At 38.7% G+C, this 20249-nt stretch overlaps 1 protein-coding gene and 1 non-coding gene across 4 annotated transcripts in view; both read left to right on the forward strand.

The window, feature by feature from the left end:
• The window catches only part of MSRA (methionine sulfoxide reductase A), a 329836-nt gene that overhangs the window by 6418 nt on the left and 303169 nt on the right, over positions 1-20249 (forward strand). The window contains exon 1 of one of the 3 annotated variants that reach the window (XM_016160906.2): positions 3232-3646. The exons of 1 other annotated variant lie outside the window; for it this stretch is intronic. In XM_016160906.2, the coding sequence (XP_016016392.2) occupies positions 3511-3646 (136 nt within the window). In that variant the 5' untranslated portion in view covers positions 3232-3510. Of the gene's footprint in view, positions 1-3231; positions 3647-20249 lie in introns of those variants that run through there. One more of the 3 variants, XM_016160907.2, reaches the window with a different exon arrangement.
• On the forward strand, positions 4530-4636 carry LOC118612810. The gene has a single exon (XR_004955072.1). It is a non-coding gene; the product is annotated as a U6 spliceosomal RNA (small nuclear RNA).

Consider the following 20249-nt stretch of genomic DNA (forward strand, 5'->3'; position numbering starts at 1 on the left):
CCAAAGGAGATGGAAATCTGACTTAATGAGATAACCTAATATTTGAGATTAAAAGAAAAACATTGAATTGGTTAAAATAGTTTATTTTTTTTTCTTCTTACCAATCTGCAATCCATCTTTACACTAATCATTTTTCATTGAACTGTTTACTTTCTGATTACAAAAGCAATACGTGTAAACACTAGAAAATTTTAAAATAGAAAAGTTTAAGGGAAAAATAAAAATTACCGACAATCCCATTACAGAGAGAAAACCACTATTGGGATTTGGGTTATTTTCTTTCATTCTTTTTCCTATGACTATAAATATGACATATCTGCAACTGGATGTTGAGGGAAATCTTAACCAGTTTTCCTGGAGTGGGCAGAAAGGACCCAAAGTTCAGGACAGAGAGCCATGGCGTACCCATGGTTGAGAAAGATTGCCAAAAGGTTGGGATCTAACTGCTCACCCACAGTTTATTAAGGAGTGGCCAAAGCTCTCCAGTGTATGTAAGTAAAAGGATGATGGAGGTGGAAAGGAGATGCATTGGCGTCTAGAATAATCTGTCCTATGGGGAGGACTCCACTGTCTCTCCCTTCAAAGCTAGAGAGACTAGTGGCACTTTTCCCCTGGTGAAAGGCTGCTAACGCCCTGTATAGATCTGTTCTGTACTTTTGCTAGCAACGTGAAGAAGAATGGAGAGGTCAGGCAGCCTTTCCAGTTCTTACTAAAGAAAAATGTCATGCATCATCTGACTTTTTAGAGAGCATATTTTTCTTCCTTAGTGGGGTATTTTTTTTTTTTTTTTGGTAACCCTGGCACATAGATGATTTTATAAAGGAAATTAATTGAAAAAAATCACTTGGCAATGAAGTTTTTAAGTTTACCGAAAGATTTCAATATGTAATTAAGCTAATTTTATCACTCACATACAGTTTAATATAATGATGGAGCTTAGAAATTGAGTGATGACACAATTTTATAAATTCATCTGGAGAGACGCCTCTTCTTAACCTCCTATTTGCTAAGCAAATAGTCCCCAAATCCTAGATTCTTCCCCAATCCATGTAGGTATTTCTAAGACCCCATCCCCAGGCTCATCCAAAGGTGGGAAGAGGGAAGAGGACATTTAACTTTCTCTTTCATCCCTTAAGTCATGTCTTTTACCTTTCCTAGTATCCCTTGGGAGAGGTGGCTTGGAACAAGGTGTGGTTAGGAAAGCTGAGAGGGAGAAGAAGATGGAGACTGGGAAAACGCAAAAGCCACTTGCTACGGGCTGATCTCTACGAAACAGGGGCTGTAACAGCTGTATGAGGGAGAAAGAGAACGTCTGCTGATGGAATGCCTATTCTGTGCCAGAGGCTATCACACACATTACCTCACTGAGTTCCACACTTGCAATTCAAGGGCCAGTAGAATTGGAGCAAATATTTTGGGAACTAGCATGGGTCGTCCATTTTCAATTTTGCCAGATAAGAGCCTCAGAGGAACAACTGCTATCTGTCATCACCACATATGAGAAGGATATTTTGGCACCAAAACAGTCAGAAGGATATTATTTTAGAATAAAGGATAGCTTTTCAAATTGAATATATTTAGCAGTATAAAAATCTTATTATATTATCTTTTCTCTAATTTTGCCATTTTGTTGTAAACTGGTACCATGCATTATTTTATTTGTTTACATAATATCCTAGGACGACTGCTAGCCGGGGTAAATACCCCTTCTGTGTGCTTTGATAGAACACACGTAATGAGGCCAAAATTTAAACACCATGACTTCAGCATACGAAAAATGTTAATTGCCCTGGTTTTTATACTGATCTCATCTTGCTTTCATCATTCCTAATGATGGAAGAGAACATTTTACCTTGCCAAATAAAAGTGGGTTTTGGTGGCTTTCAGTTTTACATAGCCTATTTGGGTAAGTACTTAGTCTTTTGGGATTCTCTCTATGCTTTTCACGATTCCTGTCTTTTTTTCAAGATGGGGTCTGGCTATTGGCAGAGCTTACATGTCCTCTTGGTCTTGTGCCCTTCCATTGAGGGATCTCAGCCTTGGCCTCTGTCCTCAGCGTATCTGCTTCGGTGTGACTTGGACTCTGGCCTCAGAGCTCTTGTGCTGCTGAGATGCAGCTCCTCTTTCTCCAACCTTTGGACATCATGCTGGCTCCTGCTACTGATGACCGAGGACTTTGCTGTTGTATCTGGTGACAAGGGCTCAGTCCTTGGGTAGCCTTGTTCCAGCCTCAGGCTTAATTAGGGTCATTGATTCTCAGTCCTTCCATACCCCTACTCTCTGGGGGAGACTGGGCAAAGTTCTCCTGCATTCTCCACACTCAACTTGATTGTGCAGGATACCATGAAACTGCCCTCAGGCACACTGGCCGTCGCCCTGCTCTTAGCCGTTGCCCCACCTCGGCACACACACCGCATTGCCCTGACAAATGTAAGCACATTCTAAAGTGTTTAAAGTCTCTCTGACCATCACTTTCAAACTCTTTTTGACCGGAAGTCACACTAAGAAATATATTTTATGTTTAGACATAGTGCACATACAGTGAACATAAACGTCTGTAAAAGAAACAAAAATTTTTCCGAATTACATATATTCTTACTACTTGTTGATGTACTTTGATATCTTCTAATCTAGTCTACTCTACGTCATTATTTAAAAAACATGTTGATTTGGTCCACTAGCCTGATTCTTCTATGTACCCACGGGTCACTACCCTAGGATAGTTCCCAGGAAGTTAAGCACTAGCTCTCAAATCCTTAGATTCTTCCCCAATCCATAGGGATTTTTCTAAGATTCCATCCCCAAGTTCATCCCAGGGTGGGAGAATGAGATAAGGATGTTTTTGATCTTCTCTCCTATCTCTTAAGTCATGTCCTTTACTCTTTCCAGCCTAGGGTTTATTTTAAGGTCAGTCCCCTATACATATGTATGTGTACATATATATGACATTACATTGAATTGTCTTCCCCATTCTGAGCTTTTTGAAAATTGTGCTTAGTTTTCATTTTGGATACAGTAATCTTAATAATTTATCATACAATGGCTTCAAATGGAAGTAGACATATTCTAGTTATCTGTAAGGTAGGTCATTTTGTATCTTATTGGGCATACAGAACAACTGCTAAGGAGGATGTGAAATGGGAATGAATTTCAAAATCAAATGCTAGGCTTTTTTTTTTTTTTTTTTTTTTTTGGCCTCTGACGCTTCACGTATTTCGCACCGCCATTAATACACTAGTTCTCAGCCTTGGAACTTTGTCCTGGAGCCGAGCCAGAAAAAAATCTTTGGTGTCTCGCAGGAACAGAAACCTCCCTCAGGGAGAACACGCCTTGTTACAGCCCTTGCGGTGTGAGCCTTAGGTAACCTCGATTCCGGGGCGGCAGCAGCTCAGCGCACACGAGTCTTGCCGCCCGGCGCCAACAGTCCAGTGCTCGCCGGTCCCGCAGCTGCTGCTCGGCTCTCGACCGCGCCGTCCCGCCGGCGGCCCCCCCTCGGTCAGCGGCCTGCCTATGCTGTCGGTCACCAGGAGGGCTCGCCAGCTCTTCCACGGCCTTTTCCCCATCCCGAGAATGGGCGACTCGCGTTCTAAAATCGTCAGCCCCCAGGAGGCCTTGCCGGGCCGGAAGGAGCCAATTCCCGTGGCGGGTAAGGACGCGGCTCGCACAGAGGGCGCGAGCGTCGCTGCTGCGCACGCGTGCCGGCGCGGGGCGGCTGCGCGTCCTCCGCCCGCCGGGGAGACGCCCGGGGCCGGCCGACGCGCGGGCTCGGCCCGGGGCGGGGAGGAGCCGGGGGCCTTCCTCCTCGTTTGGCTTCTCCCCCCAAAACACAAAACGCTGTGACGGAATCTCGTAAGCTGGTAGAACTCACTGAAAGTGCAAATATCCCAGCGTCTCCAAACTTTGTGCAGGAAAAGCGCTGATGCGATATCCATCCTTAACGGGTCTGCGGTCCCGCAGTCCTGGGTTCTCTGCCTTCTTTCTTTCTCTTTTGCCTCGGCCGCTGGGGTGCGGGCCACATGCAGCGATGGTGCGCCGTGTTGTGTTGTCGCTGGAAGCAATGTAATGATACAGAACGATGAGACCTGCAAATTTGAAATGGCATTTCATTCCAGCGTTCGGGTTGCAGGCTTCTGTTATCTTCCAGGACTGTCCAGTTTCCCTCACTTGGCAGGAGCTGTTTTAGGGCCTGTACTCCCCGGTTAGCCGGTGTGTATCAGTCGTGCGGGGGTGTCTATTTCAGAGCTAGGCTTCTCAAATTAAAAGCTAATTTTCCAATCTCATGCTAATACTTTTGGAAAATATCGTAAAAGTGAAATACTAGAAAGTGATAAAGTGCTTGGATGCCCAGTAATGTTAAACTACTCTAAAAGTTTTCAAAAGCTTAATTCTCAGTTTGTGTCATAGACACGTTGCAGTTTGCTGACAGCACAGGTCTACCAACCCCAGGACCATACTTTAAGTAAGATTGTCTTAATTTAGTGTTTCTCAGAGTGTGGCCACATCAATTTTGGTTTAAAACAAACCTTCTAGTGCTCGCTTCAGCAGCACATATTCTAAAATTGGTACGATACAGAGAAGGTTAGCATGGCCCCCGCACAAGGATGGCACGCAAATTTGTGACGTGTTCCATATTAAAAACAAAACAAAACAACTCTCCAGGTGATTTTTAATGCACTCCATAGTTTGTAAACCACTGCCTTGGAGCCGTTGGAGGATTAAGTGGCGATTAATCTTTTACATATAGCTCAATGCCAAGATAGATCTTGCATTGAAATTTCCTAGGAATAATTTTCCTTAAGGAATTGTTGAATATTAATAGGAAAAAATCATAGTGAGGGTGTATATATCTCATGCAATACTCAGTCTGATATTGGAAAAGGTAGAGGTTTTTTGGATTTGAGGCAATTTGGACGTTGTGACTTGTTTTTTGTTCACCTGCAGTAGCAGTTCTATTACCTCTGACTGCTGTTGCTTCACCTCCACTTGTGAGCCCTAAAGTTGATTTTTAACTCATTCAGAAAATTAGTTTTGAAAAAAAAATCCAGATTATCTTTATCTCTAAACCATATTTAATCCAATTATCTAAACTTCATATATCTTAAAATAAATGATCTCTTAACAAACCAAGATTCATAAATGGATATTTAAAGGCAATCCTTTCTTAATGTTGAACTTCTCCAGCTGGTACTGAACTCTTCCCCTTTACACACTACAGTGTCTTTTGATATGCCCTTCTTGACAGAGGGACAACCCAAAAACTCTAGATCAGATTTCCAAACGGGTTTAGGATTAAGACTGAACAAAATTTAGTTCTGTTTTATCTTAAACAAAGTCTTCCCAATTTCCCAGTATACATATGACACTTTTGATAAAAGATTAGCCAACATGCTAAGGATTTCTTTTTCATATCCACATAATAACTCTGCAAATATCAGGACATGGTTTTCCTCCAGGCTCATCTGTTTTTTCATATAGCTGTGTGTACATCTCTCTGTATCTGTACCCGTAAACTGCTTTTTTGGTGTAGGAGCAAACCTGTAATATGTGTCTTTATTATTCAGTCGCTATAAACTGCCTCCTACCCTGACTCACCAATATTTAATTTTCAGATTGTGACCTCTCCAATTCCTGGTACTACTCTTGCCTTGACAGGTTGCTGAACATTCTGATTGGCCCCAGAAATGGGCAGTGTTACTCTTCAGTGGATTTTGGTAGTTACAAGCTCGAAGCTTAAGGACTTAATATTACTGTTTTGAAAGATATTAATCTTGACTCCAGCCTCCAATCTGTTTCATAGCTCTTCAGTTCTCTATATTACCTCTCTCTATGTGATTTGCACTCTGACTCTGAAGTTCTGTGACAAAAGCATTCTCTTTTGATTTTAGAAGACAAGGTCCATCTGTTTATTGTCTTTGGCTTAGCCTAAGTGGTGTGCACTATTATGAAATACTTTTGGTGTTAAAAGTTATCATCTAGACTTTAATCCTACCTTTTTTTGTATGTTTAGGGAAACATTTCCTTTTATAAACTGGCCTAGTAGTAGATTCCTACTTTGCAAGAAGGTAAGATTCAGCCTTTAAATTTCTTTAACGTTTACTTCCTCCCAGGCTACCTAAAATGGAACAGCACGGATAGGCCTACTTTGAGTGATTGGTTAAAACTAAACCTAGACTAGACTGCCTCATTCGAAGCACTCTCTGTTCAGGCTAGCAGTGTATTCTGGACAGCACTGGTTGGCTGGCTGGCAGGGCACACAGCACTTTGCCTAATCTTATATGTAGAGGGGTTTTGCTCTGCTTCAGTGCCTGGCTGTAAAGCAATACTCAGAACTTTGGAATTGGGGGAAAAGGGGAATTCATGCTTGTTCAACTGAATTGGTGGGCAATTAATTGCTTGAGATAGGCAGGAGGTAGAGGTTTATAAGTAAAACCTCAGAGTGTCTTCTATATTGTTCAAATTAAAGTATATTATAGTTAAAACCAATCTTATTTCCAATGAGTTAATTATAGTAAAAGTCTAGCTTTTATTTTATATGGCAGGTTTTTTTTTTTTCATATTGGAAACATTATTAATCTGTTTTTTTGCTCATGTATTGGGATTTGGATATAGTCAAGGTAACATTGACAGCTCCTATTTAATCTCTGCTTTCTTGCCTTTATATTCTTAGATAGTGTTCACTGCATTTGTTACTGTGATACCTTTTGGGGGCAAGGAAGAGTTGTAGCACTCCTGCTAAAGGTATACTCTTTTAAGAACTTTAAATATAAATAAAACAGTAGAGCAATGTAAGTAATCCAAAAGTTGGCTCTTTGAAAAATAATAGAACTGCAACAGTCAAATTTATAAACTATTAGTCTAATAAAGGAAAAAAGGAAGGATATACAAACACACAAGAACTGAGAAGGGGGAATAATGAAAGTAGAAAATTTAAAGAATCACTTGGCTCTGAAAATAAGTTTGAAAACTATGATTGCATAGATAATTTTTAGGAACATGTAATTGACCCGAACACCCCAGAAAGAAGTAGAAAGTTTAAACATTGATTTTCCTAGAACAAATAAAGTCGTAAAAGAGTTGCCTCCTTCCAAAGCATTATGTCCAGACAGTTTTACAGGGGACTTCTACTACAGATTTAAAGAGCAGATAATTCTAGTTCTTTTTAAACTTAAGGAGTTGTCAGATTGTTTTTAAGAAGCAGGTATAACATTGAAACCAAAATTGATCAAGATTGCACAAAAAATCTTATATATTAATATTGTTGCAAAACTTCAAAATAAATATGAATAAACAGAATTCAGTAATGAGATTTAATCCCAGAATGCAAGGCAAGGTCAATATTAGGAAATCTATTAATATAATTCATCATTTAACTGAAGTAAGGAAAATGGTATAATCTCTCCATATGCTAAAAAGTTGTTTGGCCAAATTCCACAACCATTCTTGATAGTAACAGTCAGAGATGGCTGCTTCCTTAACATGATAAAATATATCTATTTTAGGCCATCATGATGCTTAATGAAGAAGCATTAGAGATTCCCTTATCAAGAAAGAATGTGGAGGTGGGCCACTCTTGGTCAGCCTGGTAGCAGGTGTGTACTAGTACTAAATACTTTTGTTGTTAGGGGTTAGCTCTAAACTTTAATCTTACCTTTTTTTGTGTTCTTAAGAAAATTTTCATTCTTTTAAAAACTGCGGCCTAGTAGATTTCTACTTTGCAAGAAGGTAAGATTCAAACCTTCAAACTTTTTTAATGTATAATTTTTCCAAGGATGCCTAAAGTGTATCAAAGCATGACCAGGCCTGCCTTGGGTGACTGGTTATTATTTAACATGTTTTGTAGGTGTTTGCCAATGCAGTTAGATAAGAGAAAACAATTAGAGAAAGTAATAACACTAACATCATTTGCAGATGATAGGATTACAAATCTGGAAAATCCAAGAGAATTTAGTAAAGTATTAGGGTGTGTCATTGCTAGACAGAAACCAATAGTTTTACTCTACATAAACAATTTGTTAGAGAATTTAATGGAATAAAACACATATATAATAGCAACCAAAAAAGTTAAAATTAGGGAATAAAATTAGCAAGAAATATACAAGACCTATGTGAAGAAAACTTTAAAACACCACCGAAGATGCAAAAGAAGACTCAAACAAGGGACAGGGCATACCAGATTCTTGGATAGATGACTGAACAGGGAACGTATTTATCAGTTCTCCCTAAGTATATTTATAATGGTAATGTGGCTTCAGTAAACTAATGGTGTTTTTGTTTTGTTCTATAACTAGATACACTAATTAAAAATTTTGTGTAGAAAAATAAACAGTAATAGTTATGGTAACTGTAAAAGAAGAGCAAATAGGGACAGCTATCCTTACCATACAGAAAAGTAAAATTTATGATTTAAGCAGTGTGGTACTAGTCCATAAATACATAGGTCAATGGAGTAGAATAGAAAGATCAGAAGTTCTTGAATGCATGTGGAAATGTATCATATGATAAAGGTAATATCTCAGATCAGTGGGAAAAAGATGGAATATTCCATAAATGGTTATGGGGCAACTTGGTAGCCATGCAGAAAAAACGTTGAATTTGTACTTTCCATCTTAAACCAGGGTAAGTTCCAAAAGCTCATGCATATTAAGTGGTTACTGTATGCCAGACACTATAGTAATTACTTGATATTTACTAATACATTTAATCTTCATGATAACCTGACAAAGTAATAACTATTATTATTCCTCATTCGTAGCTGTAGGAACTGAGGCCCATACAGGCTCGGCAACTTATCCAAGGTCCTATAGCTAATAAGTGGTGGATCTGGAATATGAATGTAGGCAGTTTAACTCTAGAGTTGGTGATGTTAACTGTTATACTGTTTTTCCATTTAGTTAAATGTAAAGAATCAAACAATTTAAGTGTGAAAAAGGGAGAATTCCTTTATAATCTTGGTGTAAGGAATGCCTTTCTAACCATGACTTGAAAATCAGAAGACTTACAAGATTGATAAGTTAGATCACATCAAACATCTGAAGAAAGAATTACCATAAAGAAATTCAAAAGACAAACGTGGGTACATATTTGCAACTCATATCATAGGTGAAGAACTAGTGTCCCTAATATATATAAGAAGCTCCTAGAAATTAATAAGAAAACACCAACATCTATTGGAAAAATAGGCAAAGGTTATGAACAGTTTCCAGAAAAGGAAGTACAATTGGCTCTTAAACATATAAAAAGATGCTCAACTACACTCATAATGAGGAGAATACAAATACCATTTTTCATTTTTCAGACTGGCAAAAATCCAGAACTTTGATGATACACTTGGTTGCCTTAAGGAAAAAGGCACTCTTGTACATTGCTGGTGAGAGTGTAAATTGGCTCAACTCTTAGGGAAGGCAATTTGGCAATATCTATCAAAAATTTAATTGCGTATACCTTTTGACCCAGAAATGCAATTTCTGGGAATTTATCCTACAGATACACTTGCACACATGCCAAATGATGACTGTACCAGGTTATTCACTGCAGCTTTGTTTGCGGTAGCCGAAGGTTGGAAACAACCCAAATGCCCATCAATAGGGGCTAGTTAAATAAATTATGGTTCGTCCTCACAATGGAATATGCAGCTGTAGAAAGAACTTGGAAAATCTGTGTGAATGGGTATGGAGAGATTGCCAAGATATCGTGTTAAGTGACAAAAGCAAGGTCAGAACAGTGTTATATAGCGTGCTAACTTTTGTGTGCACAATGTGTACGCACAAAGAAACTTTGAAAGGATGGCTAAGAAACTAATAGTGAGCGAGCTATGCAGTGAGCTGAGGATGGGTGGGATACCTTTCTTTCTTTTTTTTTAATAACTTGATTCCTGTTAATGAGACTGCTTTATTGAATTAAATAACTCCACTTTGAAGATGATCTCTCTGTTGTTTTTAGTCTAATTGACCACCTTTCGATCATCTTTTGTCATCCCTGTTTCAAGACCTTTTTTTTTTTTTTTTAATTTTGCTCTCTTTTTCTTGTCAAGTAGGTCTTTTTTTCTTCCCTAACTTGCTTTTGTAATCAAAATCTACATTTTGGCATGATTTAAAAATCTAAATTTAGAGGGTGAAATTGGAATAAGTTAACCCAAGTCATTTTACATTTCATAAATATTCATTTTTATTGAAGCAGCAATTGTGGTGGCATCATTTACACAAAGAAAAGATCTTTGGGGACAAATTCCTTCCACTATTATGTACAAGGCATTATGTGTATTTCTTTTATTTTCAGTAATGTACACAGACTTTTAAAAGGAAACGATAGAAAACAACTTTCCTTTTAGAAAAATTTCTCCAATGTGTGATTAGTTTCTAAATTGTAGGACGCAGAACTATTTTTTCCTCCTCTTTGCATTTTGTCTAAAGCTTTTTATTTGCCCTCTGTTTCGGAGCCCTCAGTGTTTCCCTGAGGTCCCTGGAATAAGGGTATTCGTACCTCCCACAATCTTATCGACAGTAGGAAGAAAGTAGTCTTTCTTCCTACTGTGGCCCTGCAGAACCCTGTCTTCTGGCTAACGGGTTTCAGTGTTTTGCTTCTGGAATTGCTAAGTGATTCTGCCCTGGATTCCGCACTCCTGTCTTTTCATTAAATCATTCATTAAATGTCTGTTAAATGCCTGCTTAGGTAAAATATTATGTTTTCCATATACCCTTATCATACTCCTTCCTTGAAACTTGCCCTGTTTGAATTCCATTTCTCCCATACACCCATCCCTTTTTTCTTTCTGATCTAAGTGATCCCTTTCTTTTCTACTGGACAAATAATTATGTATTGTTTATGAATTCTTCTGTTGAATCTTGCATTGTAACTTCGATGTTTTGTTGCTAAGTTATTGAATCTATGTCTAATTTCCCTGTATGAGGGTGAGCTCCCCAGAAAGATGGCTGTTCAGAGAAAGAGCCATGTTTCACTCCTGAAAAGAAGACGCTGGACTGTGTTTGGTATTTATTTTATCCTTTAGTGTATTTCACTTCACAGAGGGCCTACCTACATTAGGCAATCGGTCTGGTTTGTGGATATGGGCAGCGCATGGTTAAGGCCTAAAAACAAAGGCCAGAACCAGTGGTCTTTGTGTGCCACATTGTGTGACCAGTGTGGCACAGAGAAGCTAAAATAGGTGACCTTTTGTCCATAGATACATACTCTTAATTGTTTTTCCACTAGTAGTGATGGATTTGTGCTCATTTCAAACTTTCTTCTTGATTGCCCTTGTGACCAGTGGTAAACTTTTCTACTGGCCTGGATGAATGATGGGGAACCGCTCATCTAATCTCTGAGCAGAGCCTGATAAGAGTCTGCAGCAGTGGTGGAGAAAGAAAGAGGTGTTATGCTCAGCACAATCCATGTGGGGCCTTGGTCTGCTACACTCAGTTCAGGGGTCACAGTGCTCCCCTGCCTCGGGTTGGGGAGGGCACGGAGTGAGGACAGCTGAGATAAGGAGTGGGAGGTGGGTTGGATGAGGAGACATCAGCCTGTGTAATGAACTCCAAGAGATCCAGCAGCCTCGAGGCCCGCAGCTAGGATCAGAGCGGAGGCCTCTTTGCTGAGCTTGGTTTAGCTCCCTCATAGGCTCCAGCATCCTGCCAGCCATCAGCATGTTGCCTCGGCAGATGGCCAGGCCTCTGTGCTATGCCACAGCTGGCAGGCCCTGCCATCCTGTGCCAGCCAAAATCATCAAGCTCTGGTGATGTACAAAAGACTGAATTCTACAAAAGATGGTTTCCAAGTGTCAATGCATGGTAAGCGCAAGTTGTGGATCATTTATAGACTATTCTTTCATCTTTCTTCCATCATAAATTCCCAGTTTGTCAGAGCATCCCAATATCTAATGTTTTATGAAAATGTAGTACTAGACTGCAGACTACTTGAGGGCAGGAATTGTATTATTCTTTGTGCCTGGAATATAGGCTTTCAATAAATATTTATTGGATGACTCCAGCGTATTATGTTGTGAGCTCTTTGTGAGGCAGGCCTCTCTGAGCAGTATCATACATAATAGACATATATATGTTATGTATTATGGCACATAATAAATAGTCAACAAATTTTTGAATGAAAAATAGTGGATAGAAGAAGACAGGAAGGGTAGAGGTTTGGGGCCTTGGGATTGTTCTTGTTTGCTGATTTTCATGTTACTGGTTTTTCTTATATCAGAAAACTTTTTTTAGCTGGACAGAATTTCCGCAGCCAGGTGGAAATCTATGTAACAGAAATGGGCCATATTTGAAGAATGGAGTGTCATTCCACCCTGTTATGCGATGGCAGTCTCTTTACCTGCCATTTCCTCTTCTTCCTATAGTTCAGAGCATCAGCCCAGGCTTGGCCGCACAGAGCTGAGTTTCTGCCATGCTGCCCAGAGCTTTAGTTACATCAGTGTTCTAGTGGGCCATGGGTTTGTAGTCATTTGGCAATTCAATCATCTTTAACTTGTATCATTCTCTTTACCAGATATTAAGCCAAGAGATGGTAAGAGGTTGGGAGTGTCTGACAGTGGCCTTATCTTCGAATAAGTGGAATTGGCATTTGCTGGTGCCACCCCCTTCTTTGGCCTTATTTTACTGCTTTACTCTTTTCACCTTTCTCATGGATGGCTAGCTTCTTCTCTTCCACTTTTGTCTATGGTTGGCTCTTAAAATCTATATCTCATCTTGCAAAAGTTCTTATTTTCTATTTCCAAATACTTACAGGATACTGTTATAACCGTAAAGTCATTTCTGAAACTAAACTTGCCATTTCCCTTCAAAACATTGGATATATATTTTAATTTTCTCATTTCTGCCAATGACACTAAGATGTCCCCAAGCCCCCAGACCTTAGCTGCATTCATCTTTGTTCCTTGCCTCTGTATTTAATCTATCACTTTTCCAGTAGTCTTGATTGTTTCTTGCCTTCTGTGTTAGTCAGGATTCTCCAGAGAAACAGAACCTATAGGGTACATGTAGATACATAGAAAGAGATTTATTATAAGGGATCGGCCCAAATGGAAATGGAGGCTGAGGAGTCCCAAATCTTCCATCTGCAAGCTGGAGGCCCAGGAAAGCTGGTAGTGTGATTCTGGTGCAGCCCTGAAGACCTGAGAAGCGGGGACACCAATGATGTAAGTCCCAGTCCTAGTCCTAAGCCCCCAGAAGCAGGAGTGTCTGAGGGCTGGAGAACATGGGTGTCCCAGCTCAGAGAGAGTGAATTTACCCTTCTTGCACCTTTTTGTTCTAATCTGATTAGATCGGATGAGGCCCCCCAACATTAGTGGGGCCATCTTCTTTTCTCAGTATACTGACTCAAATGCTAATCCCTTCTGGAAACACCTTCACAGACATACCCAGAAAGAGTGTATCGCTAGCTATCTGGACATCCCTTAGCCCAGATGATACATAAAATTAACCATCACACTTTCCTGGGTCTCTGCCTTTATTCTCCCCAGTCTGTCATGAACAGCACCATCATCTCTTTAAACCTCAAATTTCATTCTGTCACTGCGTAGGACGTAGAGGCAACACTATGTGCTCTATGTGATGACACTTCATCCTGGAGTTAGAAACTTTCTGTAACTTGTTGCGGATCTCAGTGTTCCAGATCTCTACTTCCACCCCTGAGGCTGACTCTTGCTATTAGCTCTTTCCTTTCGGAATGTTTGCTTGCTTTCTCACAGCCCATCTAAATCTTCCTGGGCCTTTCAAGGTTAAACTTAGTTCTTCCCCTTCCATGCTGCCTTTCGAGACCATTTCAACTTAGATTGCTTTTGGAATTGGACGCAGAGCTATGGCTTTGGGGCATTGTTATGTGCTTTCATTCCAATGTATTTCCTTAGGAGGGTGACAGTTGAGTTGCTTTAATATATTTAGAGCTCAGTGATTGCTATTTTTTTCTCTCGTGTTTCCTGAACTCATAGCTTGGTTATGGTGCCCAGCCGGCATGGCCAGAGCTCTTGGATTATTATGGCTAAGTGGCTTGGTCTTTGGTAACTTCTTCTTGGGTGTCCTATCAAAATGTTCTTCCCATTTGGTGAGATACTTGACTACTTTGACTCATGATGCTGTTAAGAGATAAATTGAGGCATATTAAAAAATTTAAGAGCTTATTTGAGCAAAAATTGATTAGAATCGGGCAGCATCCAGTCTAGCAGACAAAAGGAGCTCTAGGGAGCTGTACAGAAATGAAAGACTTTTATACGCAGAAGGCAATGGGAACAAATAAGTTATGCCAGGAATGAAAGCAGGTTGGTTATTGCAAGGTTACTCTCCTTCAGGAAATGGCGGGGATCTACCAGGCAAATTACCTACCCAGGCTGATCAGGTAATTGCTCACTGACTGGTTTAAGATTTCATTTTTGGGACAGCCAAAACTGTAACAAAGTTAAGTCTTAGTTTAGTAATATGAGGATTAGCACACGTGACTCCATTTTGGACCTGTTTTCTTGCTCTGTGTGTGTGTGTGTGTGTATGTGTGTGTGTATGTATGAGAGAGAGAGAGAGAGAGAGAGAGAGAGAGAGAGAGAGAGAGAGAGAGAGAGAGAGAGAGAGAAAGAGAATGCCAAACGCTTGATTTTTCTCTTGACTAGAGATCACAATATCCTCTGGGTCAACTGGGACCTCTTCTGTAAACTGGGTCACTTATGAAAGGTTGAATAAGGTTATTACCCTTCATAAAGAAAGACATGATTCCTTATATTTCATTAGGACTTTTGTATCATTTCGTATGAGCACATCTACAGTGTTTTTAGCATGGTATATTTCTGATCCACTAGCTTGTTGAGTGTTAAAATTACATTGTAATACAGCCAAGACTGGTAATAGTGAAACTAGAAGAAATGCAGAGTTACAATATTATTCCAATGAATATACTATTATTTTTTAAAAAATGAAGAATAAAATTTAGAGACATCGAATGGCTTCCTAGAGTATGTATATAAAATGAATTCTTTTGAAAATGTTACAATGGTAAGGTAATACATTAGTGTTGAATTTTCCTCTAACTTTTTCAATTACCTTTGATTTTTTAAAAATTTGTAGTTTATAGTTAGGTAATTTGTAGTTTGCTCAAATACAATGGTCAAATACAAAGTAAACAAACTGAAAAGTGTTATTCACATGAGGCCCAAAATGATTTCTTGGGCCAAATGAAAAAGATTTGATATTTTAACAGATTTTACCCAAAAGGCAAGAGTCATGAAAATGAAATATTATGAGGGAATTCATAGCATTCCAGCTGGAGAAAACGAAACCTACGGTAAAAAATCCTGAGTGTACTGTAGTTAGCAGATGAAAAGAAAACCATGTTAGAGTTTGCAGAATGGAGTAGCCAGCTGTCAAATAGAACCCCCTGAGAAAACACTGCATTGCTGAAAACCTCCATTTCCTTATCTCTTCTTAAGAACCAATTCATAAAGAGCTTCGTCATCTAGCAGTAAGTCCTCCGCAGCAACCCCTGCTGGTCCCTGAAGTTACTAGCTAACCATTTAGCATTCTTCGCACACTGAGATGTGTGCACTGGCATGAAGAAGCGCTACGCTGAACTCCTGCTTCCCCCACCGAGGACTGCAGAGGGCCTAATAACAGTCAAGCTCATGCAGGGTCTCTCCTTGACAACCAGAGGCTGGTTGCTGGGGAACCACATACCTCCAAGAGTGAAAATTGCACCCAACTGCCTCTGAATGTAAAAGAGGTTCTGGGAGCCCCCCTTGTAGATAACTTTTAATAAATTAAAAAAAGGTTTCTTTCTTCAGGATTATGCTCATACTATAGGGCTCATGGGTTTATTTTTATAAGTGGAATAAAAGGGAATACTTATTTTCTGGTGAAAATTAGGAGTTGGATGAATAAGATTATGTATGTTTATTGCAGTAGTTTTGGGGAAACACACATTTGATTTAAGGAATAAGCTATATAAATTTAAATATGACTCTCCAGGGGCAAGATAGGAACGAAGGTATTTCAATTAATATAATGATGGTACTTAAGCCTTAACTATTTCAGTTCATTGAAAACCCACGATTATTAATCTTTTTTCCCCCCCTCAGAATAAGGAGAGGTGAAGCTTCAGTGTATACATTTGCTTTGGAACTTGTAGGATGGTCGACAAACAAAACTGATATAATTTTAAAAACAAGGATTCTCTATTATTTACACCACATGGTTGTATTAAACTAATTAGAAAGGAACCAGGTGGTCTTTGCTCTCAGTCTTCAGTTTCTCTACCAAGTTAATCTGGTAATAGCTTTCCTCTCCACCTCAGAGTGAGCTGATCCTACCTAGCCTATGCTGAGATAGCCTCTCCTTGTGTTAGGGCCTCTTTTTGGCCTATGGATATCCAATTGCTAAAGCACCATTTGTTGAAATCCTTCCTCCATTGAATTGCTTCTGCAACTTTGTCAAAAGTCAGTTGGGCATATTTGTGGGGGTCTATTTCTGGGTTCTTATTTTCTTCCATTGATCACATGCACCCATCTCTCTGCCAATGCCACACTGTCTTGGTTACTGTATTTACTAAGTAAACCTTAATTGAGTAGTTATCCCTCCCATTTTATTCTTGTTTTTCAAAATTGTTTTAGCTATTATAAGGCCTGTGCCTTTCCATATACATTTAAGAATTAAATTGTCTATAAAACTTCGTTGTTTTACTCATATAAGGTACTTAGAGTAGTCAAAATCATAAAGAGAGAAAGTAGAATGGTGATTGCCAGAGCCTGGGTCAGGGAGGAGAGAAGGGGAAGTTATTATTTAATGGGTATAGAGTTTCAGCTTTGCAAGATGAAAAGAGTTTTGGGTGTATATGGTGCTAATGGTTGCAGAACAATGTGAATGAATGTATTTAATATCACTGAACTGCACACTTGAAAATGGTTAAGGTGGTAAATTTTATGTTATGTGTATTTTACCACAACGAAAAGAACATACACACACAAAGAATAAACTTGTCCATGTTTACAGGAAAACTTTGTAGGATTTATATAGGAATTGGATTAAATTTATAGAACAATTTGGAGAGAATTGTCTTTACTATGTTGAATCTTCCAATCCATAAGCATTTATTTAAGTTTTCTTTGATTTCCTTTATCAGTGTTCTATGATTTTCAGTTTATAGATCTTCAACCTATTTGTTAAGTTTATACCTAAGGTTTTCTTTTTTTTTGGAGCGATTGTAAATGGTATTGTCTTTAATTTAGGTTTCCGTACGTTCATTGTTAGCATAGAGAAATTGTAGTTGATTTTTGTGTGTTCCTTTTGTATCTAACTTTGCTGAACTCACTTATTAGTTCTAGGATGGTGTGTGTTTGTGTGTGTGTGTGGGGGGGATTTTCTACCTAGACAACCATATTATATGGAAATAGACAGTTTTAATCTGTACACCTTTTGTTTCTATTTCTTGCCTTATTGAAGTGGTTAGAACTTCCAGTACTCTGTTAAATAAGAAAGTAGACATTCTTACTTTGTTCCACATCTTAGGGGAAGCCTTCAGTCTTTCACTGTTAAGTGTGATGTTAGCTGTAGGATTTTTACAGATGCTCTTTATTGAATTGAGGTATTTCCCCTCCATTCCTAATTTGCTGAGAGTTTTATCATGATTGGGTCTTTCTCCACCTGTTTTTCTAAAGTTTTATCGGGACATAGGCATGCTCATTGGCTCATCTATTTATTGTCTATGTCTGTTTTCGTACTGCAACACCAGAACTGAATGGTTGTCACAGGGACCATGTGACCCTCAAAGCCTAACATATTTATTATCTGGCCTTTTATAGAAAAGTTTTTTGGACTGCTGTGCTGCAGTTTCCTGAAGTCTTTCTTTTGGTTTGCCTTTTTTTTTTTTTCTCCCCGTCAGAGTGCCTCCTATATCTTGATACCATAAGATGGTTGCAAACTCTTAATCACTCTACATGTGTGTCTTTAATTGAAGAAGACCTAGATCCTGAGTCATTGACTGGTGCCCACCTCGACAGAAAGTAGAGTATGGATGTGTGTAGGTCTAGCTGACTTCCAAAGGCACTTCCGACTCTGCCATGTCTATATTTCTATTAGCAGTAGTGTTTTGGGTGGTGCATAGCTTTATAAATTCTGTGAACTCCTTAACTTTGACCATAAACCTGAACAAATTGCTTGTATTGCACTTACTTCACGGCCCGGTCCTTCTCTCCTGCCCTGATTCCGTGACTCCTACTGTAGTCTGCATTGCTGTATTTCAGAAGGTTTACATGATAGAAAGATATATGACTTTAGTGATCTCCAAAGGGTCCAGTGGAATGTTGCAATTTTAAACTCAATGACTCTTTACCCCATATTTACTTATTATGTTATATTTTTCTAAGGGTATTTTAAAGTCTTGAACTTTGACAGGTATGGTGCTTTGGCAGAAAATGAGCTGGATAAATGATGGACTGAGTCCTCAAGTTAGGAAATAAGCAGATATGTTCCTTTGAACACTGAAAGGTAAACTATCGTGGTTTTGTGCTTATTGATTACTAATTGGTAGAGATACTATGTCCTGCATCTCTGCACACACATTTGGTTCCAGCTTGCTTGATCTACTCTCTCTAGAACATGCCTTGATCTACTCTCTCTAGAACATGCCTTTACTGATAAAACCCTTTTTCTTCTCTTTGCCATGTATCCTTTACCTAATTAGCCCCTCCTCCCTCAATAATGTCTTCTCTTATTCTCCAACCTGTTTAACCCTCCTCTCATATAAACTGCTAGCATTTCTTTTCTTTACTCCTCATTTGATATGCAATCATATTATTTGAATATATTTATATTGTTGTCTTATTGTTTAACTTTATAATAGTGATTTAACTTATGTACATATATTTTCTTTATAACTGCCTTTTAAGTTTAGCGAGGGATTACTATAGAAAACAGTATGAAGGCTCCTTGAAAAACAAAAATTGAATTACCGTATGACCCACCAACCCCTCTTCTGGGGTATCTACCCCCAAATTTGAAAACATCCAGAAAGATATATGCACCCCAATGTTCATTGCAGCAGTATTCACAGTGGCAAAGACATGGAAACAACCAAAATACTCTTCAATAGATGATTGAGTAAAGAAGATGTGGAACACAGTGAAGTATTACTCAGCCATAAGAAAAGATGAAATACTCCTATTTGTGACAGCATGGATGGATCTTGAGATTATCACGCTAAGCAAGATAAGTCAGAGAGAAAAAGTCGAGAACCATATGATTTCACTCATGCATGGGATAGAAAACTAAAAGCAACAAATGAACAAGACAAACAAATAGAGGCTCATGGACATGGACAACAGTTTAGTGGTTACCAGAGGGAAAGAGATAAGGAGGAGGTAGATAAGGGTAAAGGGGGCCAAATATACGGTGATGGAAGGAAACTTAACTTTGGGTGGTGAACACAATACAGTACACACATGATGTTATTGAATTATGCACTTGAAACCTGTATAATTTTATTAATGTCACCCAATAAGTTTAATAAAAAATAAATGTAGCGAGGGCTTATTTGATTACTTATTTGTATCCGCCATGCCTATGCATATTTATGTTATACAATAATTATTAGTTAATGAGTGAAAGAATGATTGAGCTTATGTTCTGTGAAATATTATGTTTGAAAGTTGTCTGCTCAATAAAATCCTTTTAGTATGGTACAGGTCAATAGATATTAATATTAATGAATCTCAATAAATGGATGCTCTGTTTTTAACTTACCTTTCGGCACAAACTATCCATCTTTAGAAATTTGATTATGACTGCTTTTGTGAACCCAATGGCTGACTTTCCAAATAGTTATTAGAGGAGATCTGAGCTCTTAGTTTCTATATTACAATTTGTGTTTAATATTAACGGAAGAGAAGTCTTTCTACAAATATGTAAAAAATATTGGTGAGTGAAGGAAAGGGCTTTCAGTGTGACAGAAGAAAATATCTTTAAAAGATCCGTGGTTATCTGCAGTTTCCCCAAGGTTGTGTTTACATAAAAAATACATTATTTTATGTTCTAGAATCGAGATGATTTTATGATTTAATAAGTTCCACCAAGAACTTGTGTAAGGTTATCAGTACCAGCATAACTACTACAGAGATCACATAGCAGTGTTAGTCTCTGGATTTATTGAGCTTGCTGTATTCCTTTAGTATCATTCATATTTCTCTCCCTAGGGTACCACTTTCCTCTCTTGACTTAATAACAAGATATGGAAACTCATTTATGCTGCGGCGTATGATGCTGGGAAATGAATGC

Source organism: Rousettus aegyptiacus, unplaced genomic scaffold, assembly GCF_014176215.1.
Source record: "Rousettus aegyptiacus isolate mRouAeg1 unplaced genomic scaffold, mRouAeg1.p scaffold_m13_p_16, whole genome shotgun sequence".
NCBI classification, from domain to species: Eukaryota; Metazoa; Chordata; class Mammalia; order Chiroptera; family Pteropodidae; genus Rousettus; species Rousettus aegyptiacus.